Source organism: Eptatretus burgeri, chromosome 16 (genome assembly GCF_056783735.1).
Source record: "Eptatretus burgeri isolate ZD-2024b chromosome 16, Ebu_testis_v1, whole genome shotgun sequence".
In the NCBI taxonomy this organism is placed as follows: domain Eukaryota; kingdom Metazoa; phylum Chordata; class Myxini; order Myxiniformes; family Myxinidae; genus Eptatretus; species Eptatretus burgeri.
The window spans coordinates 31,051,097-31,069,652 of NC_140976.1; the positions used below are offsets into that span (position 1 = coordinate 31,051,097).

At 46.2% G+C, this 18,556-nt stretch overlaps 1 protein-coding gene across 9 annotated transcripts in view; it reads left to right on the top strand.

Annotated features, from left to right (window-relative positions):
• The window catches only part of LOC147010811 (unconventional myosin-XVIIIa-like), a 261,897-nt gene that overhangs the window by 179,471 nt on the left and 63,870 nt on the right, over positions 1-18,556 (top strand). For all 9 annotated transcript variants that reach the window (XM_085859462.1, XM_085859461.1, XM_085859460.1 and 6 more), the window contains one exon: positions 10,113-10,221. In XM_085859462.1, the coding sequence (XP_085715588.1) occupies positions 10,113-10,221 (109 nt within the window). The remainder of the gene's footprint in view (positions 1-10,112; positions 10,222-18,556) is intronic.

Sequence of the window (18,556 nt, forward strand, 5' to 3'; positions counted from 1 at the left end):
GAAAAAAGCTTCCGAAAGCCTCAACCCTAACCCAAGCCAAACAGGACTCGACGGCCTGCTGAATGACCACCCCCCCTACTTGAACAAAGAAAGGATCTCCTCTTTATCCTTCTCCGCCCCCTCCCTCGCGCCCAGCGTGACTCATGCCCTCGTGATCAATCCCCCGCTCAACCACGCGTGGGAGGGAGTTGTTGACGTCATGAATCACGGGACGGAAGGGCTCTTCTTCCTCTTCGCAGAAGAGGGGGAGGGATGTCTCCATTGTTCGCTCCCGAACTACTAAATCGATGCGCAGCGCATCTTATCGATTTCCGAACATTTAAACAATGGAAGGTGAGCTATCTAGGGAACATGCAGTTATCGACATAGCTGACTAAAGGAACCTGTATGTTGTGTGCAATCGAATTCCAAATTCATAACAATATGTATTTATTGTTGTTTCTGAAAACTCGCATGCCTCTAAGGCAATGGCACCCAACATGCAGAGTACCCCAGGCAGTTATTTCATTCGTCTTCCTGCAGTTAGACCTTCCCCTCATGTCTCGTGGGTTAACGGGATGAAGTGTGTTGCGTGGGTCTTATTGCTAGGTCTATTAACTCTATATCTGTCTCCTATTCCAATTTCTAATCTAACCCTTTCCTTTTAGCCATGGTACAAGCAAGCAAGCATACACGCCATGCAATATTCGATTGAATTACAAACACACCACGATGCCTTCCGTGGCTTGGAACCACCACCACCAAACTCCCTCCAACTAAGTATACTACACACTACACAGCACGTGTTTGGCACACCATTATTTCATTCAAATCTGCGCATCAATTTCCAACGGCATCTCACCTTGCTTCACCCCTCTCTCACCAAACTTCATCACTTCGACCACCAACCCCTCCAGCACATGGGAAAAATATCCCCGCACCCCCTTGTACCTCTGCATCACTACAAATCGCCACTAAACAGAGGCGTGCTGCATGACTTGGGCTGAACTCGGACCGTGTGATGTGGGGATGAGCAACGGATGTTAATAACACCAACAACATCTCGCCGTGGAAGCACTGGGTGAGCACTCGGGATTGATACGATCCTTGTCCAGTCACCAGAAGACGGCAAGACGGGCGGCTTGGAGGGGTTGTTTTTGGATGATAAATCCTCAAGACGGGCGGCTTGGAGCATCGCGGGAAGGGCGATCCAGGTGTTTGGTGTGGGGCCTGGGTGTGCATTTTGGCTCATGAGAGGGTGATCATGGGTGGCGGGTGTGCATTGCTATTCGGCATTCAGACTGCACTCGGAGCATGTTCAGGGCCCGGATGTCGGCTCATACTCCATGTTGAGTCTGGAGCTCCAGGCCGTGGCGAGCCAGATGGTCAAATTAGGCCACTTCTGGCTGCAGGAGTCTGGCAGGACATAGCTGGGGCTGCTGTGGCCCATTCGAGGAGTAGGATTTGGGTCACAGCACATCGCCTTCATGTCGTCGCCACACCCTTCGCCTGGGGCTTACAAAAGGGCAGATCGCAGATTGCTCGCCGTCTTCTTCGCCCCTCTGCTTCGCCCTCTTTTTCTCTGCTCGTCTCCGCTCTGTGTTGACTGCTCCTCATTGCCTCTGCCCTTCGCTGGCTCTTCACTTGCGGTTGATGTGCGACTGAGACCTTCTTCTTCTGGAGGACCATTGCGAAGTGCACGTTGCCACGAGCTCTGGCAAAGTGACTAAGCTAGAGATAATGTGCCAACTCTCGAGGTGGGAATGCTCAAGCGGAGCATCCCAGGGAGGTACACACTACACTTACAGACCTATGCATGGTGACATTAGGGATCTTTCGCCTCATGCATCTTCTTTCCTCTCTCTCTTTCCACTCCTCTATCTCGTCCCCTTTGGACGCACAAAAGAGCATCATTACTGACTCGCAATCCCATTTTCCTCTGGCACGACACCGCATCCCCCATATTGTGCTACACCACACCTTTCTGGCAATATAATCTTCTGTGTGTGTGTGTGTGTGTGTGTGTGTGTGTGTGTGTGTGTGTGTGTGTGTGAGTGATGGCACCTGTCATAGCATAAGTTGAGATTGTAGAAGTTCTAACAGGATAAGTCTGCTCTGTCTGCTTTTGTAAATTGCTTGCCTTTTGCTGCACCCCACAAATTCCTTACCATCCCTGCTGTACAAACCATTAAACCAAATTTACTGTGCCGCATACCTTTCCTCGCTTGATTGTAAATAAATGCTTTGTGTAGAAATGTTCCCAGCTCATTTTCTTCTTTTCCTTCATTGGTCCAGCACAGTTCGTATTCTCGCTTAGCCGGGACATTATCCCCCAACGATCTGTTTTTCGAGCCGGTACGTTCTTGGCAGTTATGCTCGGCTGCATCCGATTCGGTAACGTGATCCAGTTTAAACAAGATGTACTGAGGGCGTGTCCCCCATTCATTAAACCACATGACTTTTCGGTAAACGGTATCAGACAGAGGACCCGATGTCACGTGGTTGAGTTATTGGCATTCACGATCGATTAGCGACCCGCCGCTTCACGAAGTTATTAGTGTGTGACGGCCTGCGATTCTGGTGAGTCTGCTGGGAACCCGAGGTAGCTTTCCCCCTCATGGTCTTCTCACCCCCGACCCCGGGTCCACAACAATACATATATATATATATATATATATATATATATATATATATATATATATATATATATATATATATATATATATATATATATACATATACAGACAGACATACATACAGTACATACATATAATCCTGCTCAGCTGTTGAATAATACCAGGTGGGGTTGATGGCCTGTCATCCTTCTGAGGTCGGCAAAATGAGTGCCAGCTTGTTGGTGGGTGTCCTGTGTCGGAGTAGCAACCCATCCAGGATTATGCCCAATAGCCCAGGAGAATGCTTAGGCAGCATCAACGCTCTGCACAGTGTATGGTCCCAGTGGATGGATGGATATACATCTCTGAAAGACCTTCATAATTATAACATGTTATGGGCTATAGAAGAGCTGTTTTTCTCAATGTCTCGTAAATCTATGAGGTTACACCCATGATCTGCTACCAACCAAAATGAAAGACCAAAAAATTACCCAAAGATATTGTTACGGCTGTGGAAATTCGCATTACATCATGAAGGGCTCGTAGGTGAGATATCTCTAAGTACATGTGTAGTTAGCCCAAACCCGTTGTATAGAGGGAATTTATGTGATTCATCCGGGCTGCCACGCTTTGAGTTAGCCATTTTTTTCTGTTCTATCTCTATTTTGAACCAACCACGTCTCAACCGCCATCACACAACAACCACGCCACCACCACCATCTACGCTCCCACATCATTGCATCACCGCCATTCTCAAACGGCACCATAACCATCAAACCACCACCGAAACCCTCCACCACCTTCGCCTCTCTCCTTCACAACCAACAACCGCACCACCTGTGAACACTGAACGTCGGGCTGTCTCGGGCCCGTTCGGCGTTTGGTGCCGAGCGCACCGAGCCGCGAGCGCAAATAGCGGCCTTTCCGAGGGGAAATTCGGATCAAAAACGCTACACGCCCACTTTTCCTCCATCCAATTAGCGAGCGCGGGGCGGCTTGGCCCCGCCTCCAGGCGCGTGTGTGTGAATTGGATATATGCAAATTCTAGGATCAGGGGAGGTTCACGCCCCCGTTTCTTCCGACCAATGGGTGAGCGTGGCTCCGCCCCAAAGGTCATTTTGATCCGAATATTTGCATACTGGCTTCTCCTGCCGCCTATAAAAAGGCGAGCGCAAGGCGAAAAGAGAGGCAGAGTCGAGTCGGTCGGGTGAGGAGAGTGCGGAACTGAAAAGAGGGCAGAGTCGAGTCTGTCGGGTGAGGAGAGTGCGGAACTGAGAAGAGTTGCAGGAAGAGTTAAGTTCTGGAGTTGCCTGAAGAGGGTCGAGAGAAGTGGCTGTTGGGGACACGTTGTGTTGGTGAAATCGAGGCGAGTGCGCGCGGTGGAACTGCAGGCAAGGGAGCTCGGGTCCGAGGCGAGAAGGACGGCGGTCGGCGACGAGGTTACGGTGTGGGGGATCGCTCGTCTCGTCGCGGCACCCAAGCCAGCCAGCCATTCCCCTCCCCCAGGGTATCAACAATTCCCCCTTTCCCCCGCGCTGAAATAGCGCAAAAGGGGGCCCCGTTCCCACCCCACTCCAAACGTCGTGCCAACGAAACCCGCCAAGGAGCACGGAGTCGGGGCACAGCCGCGCGGCCACATCTGCGGCACGCCACCAACGTGTCATGAGGACGCGGGTAGGACCCCCCCGGTCTCGCGGACCGGGCCGCTCCTCTAGGTCCCGCGCACATTTGGCCTGCAGGCCTGTCTGCCTCCTTGTCTATGAGGGTGGCTTCTTTCCCTTGCTTTTGTGTAAACGTGTGTTGGCGCCATCTGCGAAGTAAAGCTGTATAAGTGTTGCCATGTGCTTGCGTAGTCGGTATTAACTCTGCGTCGTTGTTGCTTTTATTGTTTTGGTTGCTTTATGTGCATTTTGACTGTATGGCTGTATATACGTGCTTTCCGTGTGCCGGGAAATAAATGTGCATTGTGTGAACTGTTTTCCCGTTTCGCTTCGTCTTTTCCTAATTGAATCTCCATCCTGCTTCTCGTAAAGTGTTCGTTGTGGGTGCAAAACGCCCGGTAAATAATCTGAACCGTCGAGGTCGACGATAACACCGCTCGGTTATCCCGATAGTATGGAACGGGCCGCCCAAGCAGCTCGTGTCCGGAGTCGACCTGCGGCGAGGTACGATCGACCGGTTTACCATCCGCGTGGGTACTTAGGTAGGTGGAGTTTGGCGAACAACCCTATCCTATGCGGGTGGCCGATTGGCACGATTGTGGTGAGGTCGAAAGGCCCACCCGTGACTGGCTCCGGGTGATAGTTCCCGGAGGGTCACGACTGAATTGTCCGTCCGGTGGGTGACGTGCCGCGATCCGAGCTACGTGGCCGTCCGCACGCCGGCGGGCGCGAATTTGCAACAATATTGTTACGGCTGTGAAAATTCGCATTACACCATAAAGGGCCCTCACGTGAGATATCTCTAAGTACATGTGTAGTTAGCCCAAACCCATTGTATAGAGGGAATTTATGTGATCCATCCGGGCTGCGACACTTTGAGTTAGACGTTTTTCTTTCTCTATCTTTTATTTCAAACAAACAAAAACCGCCAACGATGCTGGTGGGCTTTTCTCGCCATTCTTCCCCGCGCTTGGTGTGAGGGAAGGGGGAAGGGCGTCTCGCCGCCGATTGGTGGATGGACAGCGTGAGGCGGTCGGGGTGAGGGAACGCCCCTTTTCGAGAACTTCCTCGAAGGAGGGTGGAGCCGAAAACGGGGCTGAGCGAAGGGCGGAGCCCTGCGCTATAAAAGACGAACACGGGCGGGGCGTTCTCTCTCTTCCCCGCACTCTCTCTCTCTCTCTCTCTCTGCCCCTCTCTCTGCTCCTCCCTCGCTCTTCCTCCACTCGCTTCCTCCTCCTCTTCCGCTTCCACTCGTCTGCGTGTGGTTGTTGCTGTTGGTAGTTCGTTCTTCCACGAGTTCTTCAGAGAGTTCTTCTACGAGTACAGCGGGAGAGGGCGAGCCTTCTGCCAGGTGCCGGAAGCCCCGTTTGTGGCGTGGAGCGGCTACACGTGTCGGCGCGAGGTGCGAGTCGCAGACCACATCGGGAGAGGCTCGGATTCGAGGTCGAGGATGCGACGCTGGACGACGCGGACAGGGAAGTCGCAACTTCCTCTTTTCCTTTGGGTTCGTGTAAATGACTGTGGGTGGCAACTGTTCTCAAAGTAGTATTGTTTAAGTGTTGCTGTGTGTCGGGTTTAGTCGGGATATCTCTTTTGCCTGTCATTGTGTATACGTGCCATTTCTTGCTTTTGCTTTATATGTGCATTTTTCTTTTGTGACTGTAAATACGTGCCTTCCGTGCTGGTCTGTGTGAATTAAATGTGCTTGTGTAATTGTTCCCGCTTCGCTTCGTCTCCTTTCCTTTTATTGACTCTCTATCCTGCTTCGCGTAAGTGGTTCGTAGTGGGTTCAACATCCCGGTAATTAATTGGAACCGTCAAGGCCGACGATAACACCGCTCGGTTATCACTGTTGCACGGAACGGATCGCTTAAGCGGTTCATGTCCGGAGTCGGCCTGTGGCGTGGTATGATCGCCCGGTCGACCACTCGCGCAGGTACTTAGGTAGATCGAATTTGGCGAGCAACCCTATCCTGCGCGGGTGGGCAATTGGCACGATCGTGGTGAGGTTAAACCCTCACCCGTGACTAGCTCCCGGCGTTGTTCCGAGAGGGTCACGACTGAATTGTCCGTTCCGGTGGGCGAGGCGGTTGCCATTCGAGTCGAGCGGCCGATCACACGCCGGCGGGCGCAAATTCGCAACAATATGATGCTCTAAATCTCTGTTCTTCAGTGTGCGGTCTGTGAGCCACTGGTAGCCCTTGGTGGCCTAAAGTGCAGCCCTTGACATGCAGCAAATAATACACAATGTGAAAACACCCCATCATAATCTGTCAGAAATGCTGTCAAATTGACCCAATGGTTTCAAATGAGTGTTCCAAGATGATGCATAAAATTAACATCACGACATCTGGAGATGGCAGGATGCAAACAATTATGCTTGCAGCCCAGTAAGCACAATGAAAAAAAAACATCGTACCTGGAGACAGGGTCGAATAGCAGCTATTTTTGCGTCTTGCAGGAATTGTGGTGGCTTTCACACTGATGTCTTTTCAGCAAAAGTGGCACCCTTCTAATATAGTGAGGATCACTGCTCTAAAGTCTGAAGTATTGTCACGGGTCTGGCGGTTAAGCTAATCCCCTGACCTAAATTGTAGTGAACGGGCGGTTAACACCGACCAGGCCCGGATTGCCAAACGGTTTTCCTTCGGAGGCGGACATGTGATCCTCAGAGATTATCGTGCGCATGGGAGTGGCATTGGCGGGACTGGCAGAGCGATGGATGCAAGCACAAGGGGTTTATTCTGAAACCCCACGAAAAATACACGGACACAGCAACTTAAAATAAACGTGGGGATTTAATGACAATTTAAATATTTACAAGGGTAATTCAAAATGTAATAATTATATCGTGAAGAAATTTAAAGTCTAAAGTCGAGGCACCTCGACACACGGACTTAAATACAGACAAGGGGAAAACAAAAGAAAAGCAAATCCTCCCTTTTTTCTGGCACTTCGCTTGGTCCAGAGATGGTCTTTATGGAACTGTGGAATCGAGGCACTTCGTCCTGCATGGGTAGACATGCCCAAAAATGGTGCCAAGCTGCTCTCTCACAGCGGGAAACATACGTGAGGCAATTCATGAAGCGACATTCAATGCCAGGGCTCAGAAACCACCATGCAGGCTCCTTGTTGATCGTGCTTGCTGATACGCTCTCTGCAGAATGGTGCCACTCCCTTCGCTGACATGCACAATGCTTCGAGATTCGTCTCTTATAACCAGCCAAGAGTCAATGGCCATCGTCTTGTTCCACCACGCGAGTCAATTCACCTCAGAACAAATACGAGAATCGTGCCGTCTTCTTCATGCGTCAAAGGAAAGCCAACCATAATACCCTGTTCTTACAGGTCATTTCCCAGCTACATTCTCTCTCGATCACGTGCTTCCCTTAGACTGAACTCGTGCGTTCACTCCCGATCTCTCTTCGACCTAACAATCATGCACTCCCAGGAGTGGCTTGTTGGCACAAAACCCGGGAAGGTGGGGCCTCTGCCTGCTCGGCACGCCTGGCTTGCTTGTGGTTGTGGTTGTTGGTATAAAAATGCAACTCCTTCATGGCTGGCTTGTAAATGCAAAAACGTAGGAAAAGGTCACAGGGAGCAATCACATACTGGGGGGAATTATCCTTAATCCCTATTTAATTTCACCGCACCACCCCCCGTGTGGTGACATGTAACACTTAAGCTCACAGTTTCCCGACTTAATTTACATCGAGATGTCTCCTACACGTTCACGGACCAAACAACTCTCTTCAATTCTATCTTTCCGATGAAATTCCTCCATCTACCCCCAACCATAACAGTATTATTTATGGCCTCGAATTCCTTGGAGTCTATATTATCCCTGAATTCTCAAAACTTTAGGTTGGAATAATTTTCTGTAAGAGTCTTGTCTCACCATGCTCGTGGCAAAAGCTGATGCTCAATGAAAACACAACAGTTCATGATGGAGTCCAATTTGAATAATATTTTTGCTGAAGACCCTCCATGTTATTATATGAATAAATGTGACAGGATGTTTCACTTGAATTTTTCCTGAATTAATTTTCCCCGCGATGCATCGCCCTGAAACCCTTCACAAATAACTTGTCATACCCTCGATTATAGCCCCTCACGGGAGGTAACGAATCCTTCTGACGTTGGAAGAAAACTCATGAATATACGTTAACATATTTTGTATCAGGCCATGCGTGATTGGCCGCAGTGTTACTCTTTCACCGAGGATTGGGAAACATTCATTTTGAAAATTGCCGCAACAACACACCAACAACACATGGCCAAGCGAATACTCATGCCACCGAAGTCGGTCACGCTGCACGAAATGCTCCCTCGAGGTACAATTTGGCTGCACGAAACGTGCAGGGTATGGTAAATTGTTCCTTCAATGTTTTCTTATTCTCATCCCACCATTGTTCTGAAGCAGCCACACACAGACTTTAAATCATGTGGTTCGATTCCTCTTCGTCATTCGAGGAGGGAAGTTGACAAGGGTCAACCTGATGGGAGTGAGAAAAATCGCACATGGAGAAAAATGCAAATGGATCCTCAAACCTGAATTATTTTTAATTGGAATAATTTAACCTCAAGAGCAAGGCAGAGCTGGAGCAGTCAGGCCTCCTGATGTCAAAATTACTCCAAATACCCGTTTTCGCTTAAACTTTACTCTTACTGGCAGAAACAATTTTATGTTTGTAAACTCCCAATCACCACGGTTTGTTGTTGGTGTAAATATTCAATTAATTTGACTAATTGTTCCCAGTATTTACTAATTGTGGTTCAAAGACATTACATCTTAATTCGGTGTTTTGGTTTTTTTGCATTGTCTTGCTAACGAGAATGCTATCCATTTGATTTAAGGATTCTCTTTGCTAAAATTAAAGCTTAAAACCTAAGCATCTTCAGTCCTACGATACATCAATTTATTTTAAGACCAATGTGAGGATCAACATTTTATTCTCACTGCCTCTCTCATCTCCCCATTACTCTTATCAATCTATCTAAGGATTACCTCTTACTCTCGGCTCTGCCTATCGAAGGATCTACCTCTTATTCTCACTGCCTAAGGATATACCCCTTATTCTCACGATCTATCGAAGGACCTTCCTCTTAGGCAGTGAGAGTATCGAAGGATCTACTTCTTACTCTCACTGCCTAACTCAGGATATTCCTCATATTCTCATTATCTGTCTAAAGATATGCTTCTTACTTCCACTGCTTAAGGATCTACCTCTTACTGTCACTGCCCATCTATTAATCTCCCTCTTCCCTTTATATCTGAGGATCTACCTTTGACTCTCACTACTTAAGGGTCCATCTCTTACTGTCACTGCCCATATATTAATCTCCCTCTTCCCTTTATATCTGAGGATCTACCTTTTACTCTCACTGCTTAAGGGTCCATCTCTTACTATCACTGCCTATTTTGGGATCTAATTCTTACTCTCCCTGCCTAAGGCGATCTACCTCTTATTCTGTCTAACTCGAGAAGAATCTACCTCTTATTCTCACTGCCGACCGAAAAATATACCTTCTACAGATGACGTTAAACTGGGTGTCCCATTTGCTAACAGCTGGTGGATCTTAAAGATCCTTTCAAAATGAGTAGACGAGCAATAACTGACACGCTGAACAGATTCCAAACCCCTGCATTAACCAATAGGCGGAAATAAATTAGCCACACAGCCATGCCCCAGCGATGATGCAACCTGCAGCTTGGTGCTCCACAAAAAACGACAACGCCATTACAAAATTTTTTGGATATCGCTTTATCGAGGCTTAAAACCCAGAAACGTCAAAACGCATGTAAACTGAACAATAGGGTGTATTGTAGTGACTTATTTGTTCTTGTTTATTTCAGAACAAGTTTGACACTGCACAGAGGCAGATGGAAGTAAAAGAATTGGAGGCCTCTGAAGCCAGGCTATTACGAGCGGCCGAGTTCAATGGCTCCCTCGATGGAGATTCAGGTAAAAGCACCATGACATTCCATCCCAAAGCACTTATTTCTCGCCATCAGCTCTTGTTGGGGTTGTTGCAGCAATTTAGCCCTGCTGATCAATAAGGTTTGGTGCCAGTGAGGCAGTCACTATTCTGATCTGCTGGTCTTATCGGATGCAGACTTTAACCGTATGACACATGGTAGGAGTAATTTTGACACACAGTTTTAGTTTTTCTTCTTTTCTTCAAGGATACCGCTGTTTTTGATCTGCTCTTCCAGGTTATTCTCAAGTTGATGTTGTCATCAAATTTGCAAAGTTTCAAACATTTTAATCCTAAATCCCTGTGTATGCATGGTCGGAGTCATATTGATCCCCTTAGTTGTTTTATTGTTTATTTGTTTTTCTTTCAAGGATATCTGTATTTTCGATCTGCCTTTCTGGGTTGTCCTCAAGTGGGAATTGATGAAATATAATGTATGCTTATTCTTTGCCTTATATATTTTGGCCCAAGTGAGTTTGTATTTATGGTGATTTTTTTTCTACTTTTTCACCGTGGAGTTTAAGACTACCTGAGATGAATGAGTGAGCAGCAAAGAAATTGCTCAGTTTGGATAATCCTAATTTAGAAGATGATGCAAACTGAGCTATTCTGGCTCTAGCAACAGAATGCATAGCAGGTGGTAAACAAAGGTACCTCCAGCTTCATCCACAAACCCGCCTAACGTGAGATCATCTCGAGAGCTGGTCATCGGTGAAGCCGTTTAAGAATATTGTGACGTCCACGGGACTTGAACAGTCCCGCCAACGTAGAATGAGCCGAAACGATGGAGGCGGTTTATCCTTTACAACCCAAAGATGGCGGTTCTAATCGCTCTACCGCAAACGGGACGAGGAAGGTGGCACGAGTTGCTTTTCACTGAGTTAATGATGTTTATTTCTCTAACCAGAAATAATAAGACTCGGCAAGAGGAGGGATCCGGGGCGATTCGACGGGATGGTGGTGTGGGTTCGGGCGTGGGGAAAACACAAACAATTCCAATGGATATACCAATCTCAAACCCTCGAAGGTGCCAGGTACACACACACACACACACACACACACACACACACACACACACACACACACACACACACACACACACACACACACACACACACACAACGTAGTTGGTCCTGGTGGTCAGGCTGGCCTGTGGTGTGGACGCAACAGTCCCTGGATTGGCGTCGGACGAGCTGGCGTCGCGCTCGTCAGGGGCAGGAGACACCGTGGTGCTGTCGACCTCCTTGTGTCGGCGCAAGTCCGCTCACAGCCGCCAGGGAACCAGCTCTGGCGCCAAGTTGCGAGCAGGAGAGGGAGGCAGGTCCGCCTGCCGTTCGACCCCGTGCTCCGAGCCAGCAGAACCCCAGAGCCAACCGAGGTGAGGCACGAGGCACAGCAAGGCCACGAGACACGATGAATCCAGGATCGAATCAGCGCAACAACACAGCACGCTCCCAGCACAACAGCCTCCACCAGAACAGTTTTTCTGTCCCGATCTTCTTCCTCCTCTCCTTTTCCCTGAACAGAGCCTTTTTATCCTCGAGTCCTCGTCACTTCCAATCGAGCAGTTTTATTGGCCCTCCGCCGTCGCCTTCTGCCAATCGTGATCACGGGGTGGAGCCATCCGCAGCACTGTCCTGTGATGTCACAGCAAGCCTCCAGGGAATACTAAAGGGGTTTACGCAGACACACTTACCCTATCCCGTATCCCTATCTAATTACGTGATAATTATCATTTCCCCCTTGAAGAAATGGACATTTACTAGACAACTTATCACCACTGAATTGCTACTTATTACATCGAGATCCTGGTACACTCGAACAGCATGGCATACCTAATTAAACATCCTAATTACCCTTTGAATGCATACCCCCCCTCAAACGTAACACTGCCCCCTCCTCTGGTACCGCAGCTCCTGCAAGGTATATCACAGGCGCTACCGTACCAGCCTTAACACTTACTGACTCACACCTATTTAACCTAACGAAATAAAGTAGGAGGGGCAATGGGCAGCGAGTCGCAGCTAACTTGCCTATCCTGCTTAATGTACTACCCCCTTATGGCGTTATCCTCGCCGAAACAATCATTCATTTTTTTTTATTATTTTTTATTTTATTTTATCACATGAGAGCACTGAGCGAAGTTGCACTCCATCCTCTGGATCATCGCTCTTGCCCAACACTCTTCCAGTGATCTGGGGAGGGGAAACAAAAGGTTCCACAAAAAAAAAACACAACACTTATACTTTACATTCCTACTCTAAGCCTTAACGACACTATTCACAGGATATTTACACTTGACCGCGTCCCCCAGTGGATGCTAATAGACCCAGCGTTACCTGGGGAGCCAATTTTCAAATTTGCTTGCCCCAAAATTATGCGGACATCATGCCCTTGCTGCACATGTCAAGTTGTGCGGGATCGAGTGGGACTCACACATCTTCACAACACTCACACCATGGTCATCATCACATTTCTAGGTCATGGTCCCCATTTTAATGATGCAGGCTGAATCCCATAATGGCCGTGGGGTGGGTTACCACAAGATGATGGGGGCATCTCAGGTGCAACCATGCCCACAGGTAAGCTTGAGTCCAACCCGGACGTTTCTCCGCCCCGCTCCCTTTGATTCCCACCCCCCTGGTAGCCATCAGCTCTAACCCCGTACAACACACTGGAAGGGGTCTCACTGGCTCCTCTGGCCTTCCTGGGTCGCCAAGGTCTTACCCGCCTTGGTCGCCCAACCAGACCCTCTCCCAGTTGCCTCCAGACACTGTCACCATGAGCCACCAGGGGTGAATCTCCTTGAAGGGGGTCGCAATTCCCGCTCACCATGAGCTTCAGCAATCCCTGTGGACAAGCACATCATCCCCACCCACAAAACCCACATGACTCCCCCACCCCATCGGCCTTACATGTGACACCTGCATTTCTAACACTTCACCGACCATGACCTTCCCTGTTACCACGGGGAAGCAAGGCCACGAGACACGATGAATCCAGGATCGAATCAGCGCAACAACACAGCACGCTCCCAGCACAATAGCCTCCACCAGAACAGTTTTTCTGTCCCGATCTTCTTCCTCCTCTCCTTTTCCCCGAACAGAGCCTTTTTATCCTCGAGTCCTCGTCACTTCCAATCGAGCCGTTTTATTGGCCCTCCGCCGTCGCTTTCCACCAATCGTGATCACGGGGCGGAGCCATCCGCAGCACTGTCCTGTGACGTCACGGCAAGCCTCCAGGGAATACTAAAAGGGGTTTACGCGGACACACTTACCCTATCCCGTATCCCTATCTAATTACGTGACAATTATCATTTCCCCCTTGAAGAAATGGACATTTACTAGACAACTTATCACCACTGAATTGCTACTTATTACATCGAGATCCTGGTACACTCGAACAGCATGGCATACCAAATTAAACATCCTAATTACCCTTTGAATGCATACCCCCCCCCTCAAACGTAACAATATTGATTATTTGATGGACCGAGGTAGGCCTGTAAAGGTCAATGTTAATATAACGTGAGCTGTTGGATTTGGTTGTCATTGGAGAGCAATACATGATCTTTGGATGAATCCTCTGATTTCATTGTTTTGAGGGCCTCGTGCCACATGATTTGGAACTCATAAATCAATGAGCCAAATTGATAACTTTTTCACAAATGTTCACGTGGTGGAGGACCGATTTTGGAATAATGTTGGTGAATATATGTTTGGACGTAGCGAATGAAAATACGACACTGTGCACGTAATTCAGAGTTTGAAATCCAAAACTTCACAACATTATGCAATCAGTTTTGGAATTGTATAGCATTGTTATTTAGAAGGGCACGTTGGGTGTGTGACAAGGAAGAAATGATTCAATTTTGGTGAAGATCCAAACCCGGATCTGGATACGAGAATTATTTAATTTTCAAAATGATTCTTCACCATTGAGAGATAGGGCCAAAAACGATATATAGCATGATATCTCAAAAATGTATTGGGCAGTATATGTTCTCATGGATCAGGCATTGTGGGGTGGAGGTATGCGCTCTACGGAGTGCCTTTCTCGTTTTATGGTTTGTATGGTGACATGCCTGGGAATGGGTGCGGGCCCCCACCAGTGTATCAGTGTCGTGGATATCACTACCGTTATATTGACTGTAGTTTTGGAAAACTATTTAATGCATTTAATGCATTTCTTTGTTTACCCAAAATTTTGTTGATTACTCCAGATTAGAAATCAATATGGTCTGTTGATTGGGCTTTCCTTCCTTTTTTTTATTTTTTTTTTTGCAAAGCTTTTTGCTTACACTTTATGATGCAAATTGAGCTACTGAGCATTATGAAGAGAAAACTGCAAAGTTATCTATACATTATGAGAAGCCCCCATGTTCATTAATTTAGGAAAATGTTGCTTATTAAAAAAACAAATGAGATAGAAAATTGGTGGAAAAGTATGCCGGGTGATTATGAAAGACAGACTAAAACAAAATATGATGTAGAAATAAGTGTACACAAAAACTGGACTGTTGCTGTTGAAAAAGAAAAAAAAATATGTCACAAGAAAAAAGGGGAAGCGTACAAATAGGAATGGTCAAAGAGGTGAAGCAGGACAGCATGTATATAGATACAGATACAGATAATTTTGTTGCTACATGTAGCACACATGAATATCACAGTAATGACATTAGAATTCTTTGAAGACGAGTGCTCTCAAATAAAAATATAATTTGACAAAAGAAAAAAAAAAAAAAACAAACGTAAAAATCAAGATTCATGGTTTAAAAGCTGAACCACACTGCGATAAAAACGATTCCTGAAACGATTGGTGGATGTTTTAATACTGCGATACTGACGGCCAGAATGTAATGGTTCAAACATGTTAAACACAGGATAACTCGAACCTTTAACAACATTTCAGGCTTTGGTAAAACATCGAGATGTGTAGATAACTTTGAATGCAGGTAGGTCAACACCAATGATCCTCTGTGCAGCACGAACACCTCTTTCCAACAACTTTAGGTCGTGTGCAGTGATGTTGCCGAACCAAACAATAATCGATCCCATTAAAATACTTTCAATAACACTTCGGTGAAAGCTCACTAAAATGTCACGATGCATCCCAAATTTTTCAACCATCGAAGAAAGTGCAGGCACTGTTGAGTATTTTTAGCGATACTTCCAGTATTCAGAGCCTCGGACTTATCATATGAAATGTGGATGCGCAGGAATTTGAAAGAACTCACAATCTCAACATCGATACCATCAATGCTGATGTTTTACAATTCCAATGGATATACCAATCTCAAATTAGTAAGGTGTAACACAAGACTTCTTCAAATCCACGATAACCTCCTTAGTTGTACTAACATTCAGTTCGAGATTATTAGTTCAACACCACTCTGTCAGGTTCTGAACCTCATCTCTGTATGCCATTTCATCGTCATTCGTGATCGGGCCAATTTAGGTCATGTCATCTGCAAATTTTACCAGGAAGTTGTTGTCTCGACTAGCAGCACAATCATAAGTAAAAAGTAAATACAGTGGAGGACTTATAACACAGCCTTGAGGACCCACCGTGTTCAAGATAAGGACTTCTGCCAATTTTCACCACATGTGGCCTGTCACTTAAACAAGCTCGAATGAGCTAAGATCTTCGTCCTCTTAATTATGACGTCATAAAAACGAATATGACGTCATTGTGATGTATCAGGTTTGCGATAAATTATCTGTGCTAATGCCCGGCTTGATTCCCGCAAACAAAATTCAAACGGCTTGCCTAGTTTCGGAGATAATGGTAGAGGCGATTTCCATTAGCGGCGATATTATGACGTCAACTTTTTTTCTCGGAAGAATTTCCAAAACCGGAGATGGTTACTGCCTGCGCGTGGGCTTTCTTCATATACATGGCAAGTTTCACAAAGATCCGATGAAAACTCTGGGTTGTGAAACAAAAAATGTCAAAAAATAGGAATGACGTCATAAAAATTTATGTCGTCATAGTGATGCATCATAAGTGCGCTAATTCATCTCTGCTAATGCCCTGTTCGATTCCCGCAAACAGAATTCAAACAGCTTGCCTAGTTTCAGAGATAATATTTTTCGGCGATTTCCATTAGCGGAGATATTTTGACGTCATAACTTTTTTTTCTTGGAGGAATTTTCAAAATCAGAGATGGTTACTGTCTGCACGGGGTATTTTTACATATATATGCCAAGTTTCAGGAAGTTTCGATGAAAACTGTAGGCTGTGAAACAAAAAAGTCCACAAGAAGAAGATGAAGAACAACAACGTGAGTAAGACTTAGAGATCCTCCACGAGGATCTAAAAAGTCTAAAATCCAATTACAAATAAAATGACAGTCCAAGTTTCACAAATAATTTAGAAGGAATAATGGTATTAAAAGCAGAACTGTAGTCAACAAAAAGCATCCTAACATAGGTATTTCGCTGATCCAGATGTTGTAAAACAGTGTGGATGCCGAGTGAGACGGCATCATCAACAGAACAGTTTGACTGATAGGCAAACTGAAACGGGTCTGGAGTTTCAGGGATGCCAGACTTGATATGAGGCAATATGAAATGCTCAAAATGTTTCATTATGACTGATGTTAGTGCTATTCACCAGTAATCGTTTCGGCAGTAGCTGGAGACCTTTTCAGTGTTGGTATGATGATTGTTTAAAAAAAACAAAAAACATAATGGACTGATACACAGCTTTAATGACATTTAAAATGTCAGTGAAAACTGCAGAGAGCTGATCTGCACAGTATTTGAGGGCACAAGATGAATTCCATCCGGGCCAGTGGCTTTTCGAACCTGCAACTGAGCGAAAGTCTTACTCACATCAGACTGGAAGACTTCCAGAGTGGCAGAATCAATTTCATGAGTTATGCGTGGTTCAGCATTGACCTTGTCAAAACGGGCATATACTTTGTTTGAAGTGTCTGTCAACTTCGCTTTCGAGCTGTCAAATTCCTTGGATTTCCCCTTATACGAGGTGACAGCATGGAGCTCCTGCCGTAGCTGACATGAATCCTTCTCAATGACTTGATCATCCAGCTTGTCTCTGTATTGCTGTTTGGCAGCCTTGATGGCCCTCTCTGGGTTGTAGCATGATCTTTTGTACATAGATTCATCACCTGCTTTGATTGTGTCAGCCCTTGCCTGTAGTTTGTCATGAATATCCCTGTTGAATCATGGCTTTTGGTTGGGGTAACTCTGGACCAATTTAGTTGGCACACAGGTTTCAAAACAAAACTTCATGTCATGGGTAAGTGTCTGTGTAGTCATCTGGATCAGCAGATGAGTCCTCAAATATGTTCCAGTCTGTTGTCTCAAAGTACTCTGAGCCGAACAATGGATTCTTTTGACCAGCACTGCATGGTTCTACAACAGACTTTGAGCACTTAAGTTCCTCTTTATATGCTGGTATCAGGTAAACTGAAGAATGATAGGATTTACCATAATGAGAGTGTGGTACCGAATGATGAGCACCCTTGATTTGTTGCATAGCAGTGGTCTAAAGTCTCATTGCCTCTTATTGGATGTGCGACATGTTGGAAATACTTGGGAAGCACCTACTTGAGGTGACAATGGTTGAAATCTCCAGCGACTGAAACAACATCAGAGAAGTTTTCATCGTGAAAAATAACATCCGAAAGTTCATGAAGTGCTGTTGTGGCATTGGCATGCGGTTGCATGTAGACAGCAGTCAGGATAACTGCTGAGAATTTCTGAGGCAGATGGTTGGAACAGCACTTGATCACCAAGCATTCTAGGTCTGTCGAACAGAACTGAGAAATAATCTCAACATTTGTACACCAGGAGGTGTTTATAAAGAAACATACCTTTCCTCCCTTTACGTTATCAGTAATCTCCTTCGATTTGTCAATTCGATACACCAATAAACCATCTGGTTGGATAGCAACATCCGGGATGGTGGCATCAAGCCATGTCTCAGGCGGCAAGCACAGCAGTCACTCATATCACATTGGTGTCAAATATGGCAAAACGTTCATCAAGTTTGTTGTCTATGGACTGCAGATTAGTAAGGTGAATACGAGGAAGTGATGGGCGGGATGAACGGCGACATGGTCTTACCAAAACTCCTCTCCTTTTCCCTCATTTGCGTGAACGGAAAAGTCCTTTGTTCTCAGGCATTTGGTAAACAATATCATTTTTTTTCCACATTCAGAATAAAAGTCACTTCATTAACTCTCATTCTGATGTCTAATAGCTGCTGGCAGTCATACACGATAGCAACGATGGCGTTTGACACGAATAAGAAAGTGAAAATTATGAAAAATAAGAGAGCACATTGTAAAACGTG